Source organism: Stegastes partitus, unplaced genomic scaffold (genome assembly GCF_000690725.1).
Source record: "Stegastes partitus isolate 25-593 unplaced genomic scaffold, Stegastes_partitus-1.0.2 Scaffold304, whole genome shotgun sequence".
Taxonomy (NCBI): Eukaryota; Metazoa; Chordata; class Actinopteri; family Pomacentridae; genus Stegastes; species Stegastes partitus.
Window position 1 is genome coordinate 371,719 of NW_007578035.1, and position 7,320 is coordinate 379,038.

Below are 7,320 nucleotides of genomic sequence, written 5' to 3' on the forward strand. Positions count from 1 at the left end.
CGGATTCACGCTCCACACTTAACACAGCCAAACATATTTCCGTGCACCTCCGGATAGGTTTTGCTTGATTGGCTCTTTCAATGCGTCTTGGGTGCATTTCCGCCTGGATTGGACGTGTTTTGCTCTGTCTTATCACAGTTCAGTCACCCAGTATCTTGGTTAATTCATGTGGAAAATGGTTCTTGGAGTGTAAAGAAAAACACACCACTGTGTTAGATTCTGTAACACACCAGAACTTGAACGACTGGTGTTGCTTAAGTAACTTTATTAGTGTACTATTTGAGTTATATTTTTAGAGTATCACGCTGGAATTTTCACACAAAGAGACAGATTGTGTTGGATTACTTAAAAGCAGTTTTGTGTTAAATGAGAGCAGCGTAGTGTCATCACATGTGGGACAACTATCAGGACACAATCATCTCAAAACTCTTCAGGATGTAGTGTTGTGAGTCATTTTCTTACTAAATACTGCATCTGTTTTAAACACATCTGTGACAATTTACTCCCTAAAGCATGTTTAGGCCTTTCTAAATCCATCTTTGCTTACAGCCCAGATTCCCCCTCGTTCCCCCAGAAGGCTGCTTCAGGAAGCTATTTACATACTATTTACATTATTCATGAGTACCTATCTGATAGGCTTGAGGTGAACCCGGAGCCACACCTCCAGCCAATCGGAATACAACCTAATGAATAATGCAAATGTCCCCACGCTGCATCTTCACAGTGAGTAACGGCTGCAGCCATTTCCACGTGAGACTTCAATATTGTTTTTCAGAATAGAAGACTGGTCACTAGATCAGCAGTTTCTGCTGTAAAGTTGTATCCTCTGGACTCTTATAGCTGCCAAACAACCAGCAGTATTGTACGTCTGATGCCCTGCTGGGGTGGCGCAGTTGGTAGCACTGTTGCCTCGCAGCAAGAAGGTTGCCGGTTCGCGTCCTGGAATCCTTCTGCGTAGAGTTTGCATGTTCTCCCCGTGCAGCGTGGGTTCTCTGGCTTCCTCCCACACAGTCCAAAAACATGCTGAGGTTAATTGGTGATTCTAAATTGTCCGTAGGTGTGAATGTGAGTGTGCTTGGTTGTCTGTCTCTAAGTGTAGCCCTGTGATAGACTGGTGACCTGTCCAGGGTGTCCCCTGCCTTCACCCTCAGTCAGCTGGGATAGACTCCAGCCCCCCACGACCCTAGTGGGGATTAAGCGGTGTATAGACAATGGATGGATGCCTTGCTGGCTGTAATGCAAACTTTTACTGCAGAACTTGCAATGCATTTAGTATTGCGTGAATGGATGCAACATTTTCAGAGCATGTATTCTTTGATTTTCTGGTTTGATGTAGCAATGAGAGCTTCTTCACTGGGAAACTCAACATTGAGACGGAACACGTCGGTCGAAACATTAATTCACCTCAAAGCTCATTTTCCTTGTTTCTTACCGTTCTGGTGCTTTAACAAAGGTTCAGTTTTGCAGTTTTTGTCAGCATTTACGCATCAACAACTTAAAAAAAGGAGCTTGGACTTTGCTTTCTGTGTATGAGAAACAAAAGGCCTGTGGAGACACAAGATAATAGTTTGATATTTGCTTTTGACTCTTCCCCTTAAAGAAAAAAACAACAAAACTTTAAGAGGCCAAGTCTGCATTTCCTCTTTTTTTTTTTTTTTGCTGCAGGCAAGGCAGGAGTCAGCATTTTTTTTGCTTCCCATCAAGGCTTGTTGGTATCATCATGCGAGACTATATGGAGAAAAAGCATTGCAGGGGTGAAAGAAAAATCAACAGTCGGTGAGGTGTTAAGGTCATGCAGTCTCAGCAAATAAAGACATAATGTGTGCGCGTGTGTGTGTGTGTGCGTGTGTGTGTGTGTGAGAGAGAGAGAGGGGAGAGCGAGGCTGATAAAGAGAGAGAGGTGCAGAAGTGAGATAGGAAGTGAATTAGGGAGAGAGCAGGGAGAGAATTTGAGGTATAGAGAGCAAGGTAAAGAGAGTGAAAGAGAGTTAGAGAGTCAGATGGACAGAGATAGTAGTGCCTTGCAGCCAGTGTCCGTATCTCTTTCCACCAACGACTCCGGCTGCTGCACTACAACTAATGGACTCTGTCCTCCTCTACCACCTTATCTGCACACACTCTCTCTCTCTCTCTCTCTCTCTTTCTCCCCGTCCTACCTTTCTATCTCTCAGTACTCAATGCTGTGCTATCTTTCCACTTTACGGCTCCACCTCTATCTCATTTTTATCGTGCTTTGGTCTCTCTCTCTTTCTCTTCTCTGCTATCTCGCGCTCAAAACTCACAAATGCTTCCAGTCTCTCTTTCCTTTTCTATCTTGTTCTGCCCCCTCATCCCCTTCCATCCTTCTCTGTGCCATGACCAAAACCCTCTCCTCCTTCCGTCTTATCTTGGTCTGCACTGCATGCGGGGCCATTTCTGGACATTTTGGTGCCCAGAGCGAGACACTCGCTGTTGTTCCTGAAGGGATTCATCTGTTCATAGTAACAAATACAACAAACAGTTACTTTAAACTTTGATCCATCCATTATCTATACACCGCTTAATCCTCACTACGGTCGCAGGGGGGGTGCTGGAGTCTATCCCAGCTGACTCGAAGGTAGGGGACATCCTGGACAGGTCACCAGTCTATCACACACATTCACACCTACGGACAATTCAGAATCACCAATTAACCTCAACATGTTTTTGGACTGTGTGGGAGGAAGTCGGAGAACCCACAGAGAACCCACGCTGCACGGGGAGAACATGCAAACTCCACGCAGAAAGATCCCGGGTGTCCTCACTGGGACGCGAACCAGCGACCTTCTTGCTTCGAGGCAACGGTGCTAACCACCGAGCCACCGTGCAGCCCTTACTTTAAACTTGTACTATTTCATTATTTTGAATTCTGTTTATCCTCCCTGAATTTTTACATGAACACTCAACCCTGTTCTGTGTTGTCTTGGGTTTAAACAAACTCAGGACACAATGTGGAACATAAAGTGCTCATTCACAACCTTTTCTAACAATCAGAAGTTCTTTGCTGGAGTGTCTCTGATGCAGATGTTCTCCCTGTTAGATGGGTTCTGATCTGGAGCCTGTGCATCATCTGGGAACAGCTGATCATTTCACACCATTTATCTTTAAACAGTTTGCTTCTTTTGCCAAGCTTAACTCAACCAGACTCAATTTGACCGAGACATACCTGTGATATCGGCTGACTCAGATCAAGCTTATTAGTTTTTTATCCTGATGTAGGGGTTGTAATGATGGTGATTCATCCACAGTTCTCCCACAGTGAGTTATTGATAAGAGGCATTAAGGGAAACTATCTAATTACATTTTTTTCTGACAGTTATTGCAATTTCATTTGTGAAGTAACTGTTTTTTAAGTTCACACAAGGAGCATGGCATGAATTTGTAAAACCACTCACATGTCAGTTTAAACCTGCCTCAGATAGAACATATATCCTCAATTGCAGCTTTTGCAATGTGCTAATTGCACTATTTCAAACTGCAAGTTGAAATGGATTTATTTTTCACCCTATAAGGCAGTAAATTGGTGATCCAGTATCCTCTGCAGTGCCAAATAATGCAATTTTTTTACTCCAAAATTTGGGCATGGAGCTACCAATGAATTTCTCAAAATCCAATTTTAAATCTACGCAAAATTCCACCTGAAAATAAACGATTCTTACGTGTATTCTTTGTTGGTTTTGCTTTCAGATGACCCAGGAGCAGTACATCCTTGCAGCGCAGCCCAACCCGCTCCACCAGCGAGGGGCCTCGGTGTGCGGCGCCCAGGTTTACCCGGCAGTGGGAATCTACGGCTGGAGGAAGAGATGCTTGTACTTCTTCATCCTCCTCCTCCTCGTCACCATGATCGTCAACCTGGCGCTCACCATCTGGATCCTCAAAGTCATGAACTTCACTCCGGTAAGAGACACGTGTGTGTGTGTGCCATTAAGATGCCAGGATGTTATATGGGTTGGCGTTTATGTGGGGGTTTATGTGAAAAAGCTGTAAGAGGAGGTTTAAAAGGTTCGCTGTAATGTAATGAAACAGGAGAGCGATGATAAAATTAACAGTGGTTTAACTGCGTGTGTGCACACCAGTGAGATATATCGTTGTTCACTGATTCAAAATGAAATCTTGATTATGAAACCTTTTTTTGTAATGCGTTGTTGTTGTTGCTTTGACATGACTAAGTGAATATTACGCTCTCCGGTTTGGTGGTCTTGGTTAAACCAAGCGCGTTGAAATCAGCTGAATCAGTCCAAATATTCCAAACCTCATCTCAAAACCTGTTTTTATTCATTGACTTTTTTATGCTCTGTTGCTCTTATTGTAATTTTAACTAAGTCCTCATCCTCATTATGTTTTGTTTTTGCTGTCAGTGTCCAGACTCCTTTCCTCCCTGCTTTATAAACACTTTCTTTTTTTCCTCCTCAGTTTTTCTCCCTTTCAACCCCGACTTACTTCACCCATATATCCAATATCCCTTATTGCCCTGGGGCTCAAGAAGCTACACTGTGATAGTATATATGCAAATGAGGCAGAGTTTGACCCCAGTAAACCTCTGCTAAAGCCTCCCCGCATCATGCCTCGTGTTTTAGAAGGAGACTTCACAATATAAGGTGGGACAAAAGGGAACTGGGAGGGGGGCCAGCTAAAGAGTGCGCCTGAGGGAAGGCAGACAGCACTATGCATTAAAGAGCAGGAAATATTTCATCGGCCGTATACCGGCGTGTGAAAAAACAGAGGCAGTGTAGGAGACCGCGAGATGGGGAGGCGTTACAAAGGCAACGAGAGAGTAAAGAAAAAAGACAAAAGCGTATGAATTGAGGTAGGAGTCACGCAGAGAAGCAGCTTTGATTGGATATAAGTGAGTGAGAGTGATACATTAAATAATAATAATAAAAAAAAAAATCTATGCATAAGAATTAGACCCATACATTTTTCAGAAATGCACAGAATACAGCGAGTGTAGGAATTAAATGGAAATGTTGTATGAATATTGCATTTTCTTGCAAAATGTGTTTTTTGCTGCTACAAATATACATATATCTATTCATTTCAGTTGCAATGAAGCGAATACTGGAGTGAATATAATATCGTACAAGACTCAATAATGCTGAGACCACATGAAAAAAAATGCACCTGACCTCTCTTTCGGACCTTGTTTTTTTTCCTGCAACAGCGTCCCCTCGGCCACCCGGCTTTTAATCCAGTCTCTAGCAGTGCTTCAAGGTGAAGGATGATGCTGGTTTTTACATGACCCAAAGGGGACTAGCATGGTCCATTGAGAATTAGACGGGTGGTGGGGGGGTTATGGAAGCTTGAGGAAAGAGGGACATTGGGTCAAGATGATGGGTGGAGGGAGAGTGCGATGAATGTTGAAAAGAAGAGAGGGGTTGATAGGGTTGAGCAATTGTCTGTGCCGTTTCAATAGCGTCTGAACATTCACGTTCCACTTCCCCCTTCCTGTCCTCTGGGGTCCTTGGAGATCCAGCGAGGTGTCTGTTTTCACTGCTGCATGGAGGGGAAGTCGGCGGATGATGATGTGATGCGTAGCCTGGAGCCTTATAGCCACGTGAGGGCTAAAAGTGTTAGCAAACTACACATTCACTTGAACTCGCTTCCAATTCAGACAGAAAACGAGCTGTTTTGAATCATCCATCCATCCATGATCTATACACCGCTTAATCCTCATTAGGGTCGCGGGGGGGCTGGAGCCTATCCCAGCTGACTTAGGGCGAAGGCAGGGGACACCCTGGACAGGTCACCAGTCTATCACAGGGCTACACTTAGAGACAGACAACCAAGCACACTCACATTCACACCTACGGACAATTTAGAATCACCAATTAACCTCAACATGTTTTTGGACTGTGTGGGAGGAAGCTGGAGAACTCGGAGAGAACCCACGCTGCACGGGGAGAACATGCAAACTCCTGTTTTGAATCATTTCCGGTAAAAATCCTTTAATGCAAAAGCAGTGACAGAGCAGCGACTTCAGTTTTGGTGACAAATACCATGTGAGAAAGAAGCCATTTCTGTGATAAATCAGCGCGGCAGACACTAAATCCCACGAGATAAACTTTTACGCCGCGCCCATACTTAACCACAGTGTCACCGTGAGTGCCGCATTAGTTTCCGCTTATCCTCAAAAATCTTTTCTCCAAAGAATCCTCTGTATATTGTGTTTGTAGGCGACGTAGGACGGAGCGCATGCACTATTTATGAGAGAAACAATATGCCTTTATAGCTCAGGGACACCTTCAGAAATTCACAAAATCAATATGACACACAGTGGAAAGCGCCATTAGCTGCGTCGTATGTCATGTGACAAACACGTTCAAGCGGTCTGTCGAGCTAATCACAGTAGACGGGAATTAACATTATGAGCACCCAGGGACAATATATGTTCATTGTTATTGTGAATCCACTGTCACACCACCACGCAGACGGCTGCACCGGTCCTTTGAGGAATAATTCAGCGCACAGCAAGTTTGCGATCCTCAACGGTGACGGTGCGAGTGCGCTGAGATCGGAGCTGATCGTTAACTTGAAATAATACCGAGCTTTGAGGGTGTGTTTTGTAAAAAAACCAACATCTCCATACAGCATCCTATTTCATAATAACAATGGCTCACGTACAGGGGAATGTATATTAGGAGGGAAACTGCATGAAGAATAGGTACAGTATATTTTAATCAAATATAGGATATACAGCTTGGATGTAAGTAGGCAATAAAGGTGGGAAGGAGCTAAATGAAAACTCATCCGGTCAAATCCTCCAGTGCATTTATAGTCTCACTTGAAAATAGGTGTATTGATCTATTGGAACACAGCCATGTGGCAATAATGTCTGTCTGCACCCAAATTGGTAATATGAATTTTTGAGTAATGCAATCCCAATCTGGCACCAAGATTTTCTTAAATGAAACGGAAAAAAAAAGATTCAGTGCATGACTAGTGTCGTTCCCAGAATAAGTTTTGCGAATCTCATAGACCAACTAAAATCTACTGGTTTAAAATGTAATCTGTCACTCACCATTCTAGCTGTTGAATCCATGCCTTTGTTCCCACAATGAAATGTGTTCAGAAATGTCTAAAAAATAGATATTAAATAGGGAATAGAGCAATACATGTGTAACCTAAAGCATGTCTGAAAAGTTCTGGGACCTGCTGTCTTAAAGAAAAGATAGGGCCAAGTTTACTTAAATACTTGGTTACTTACGTGCAGAATGCAGGGCTAACTGCTGGACATACAAAATATCAATCCTATCACACGTCGGATAACCTGATTAATTGACCAGAGTTGGTTGGAGGACTCTG

At 43.5% G+C, this 7,320-nt stretch overlaps 1 protein-coding gene across 1 annotated transcript in view; it reads left to right on the top strand.

Moving 5' to 3' along the window:
• Positions 1-3,705: 3,705 nt before the first annotated feature.
• Positions 3,706-7,320, top strand: part of LOC103358336 (zeta-sarcoglycan) — a 169,547-nt gene continuing 165,932 nt past the window's right edge. The window contains exon 1 of the mRNA XM_008283262.1: positions 3,706-3,915. Within this exon, the coding sequence (XP_008281484.1) occupies positions 3,706-3,915 (210 nt within the window). The remainder of the gene's footprint in view (positions 3,916-7,320) is intronic.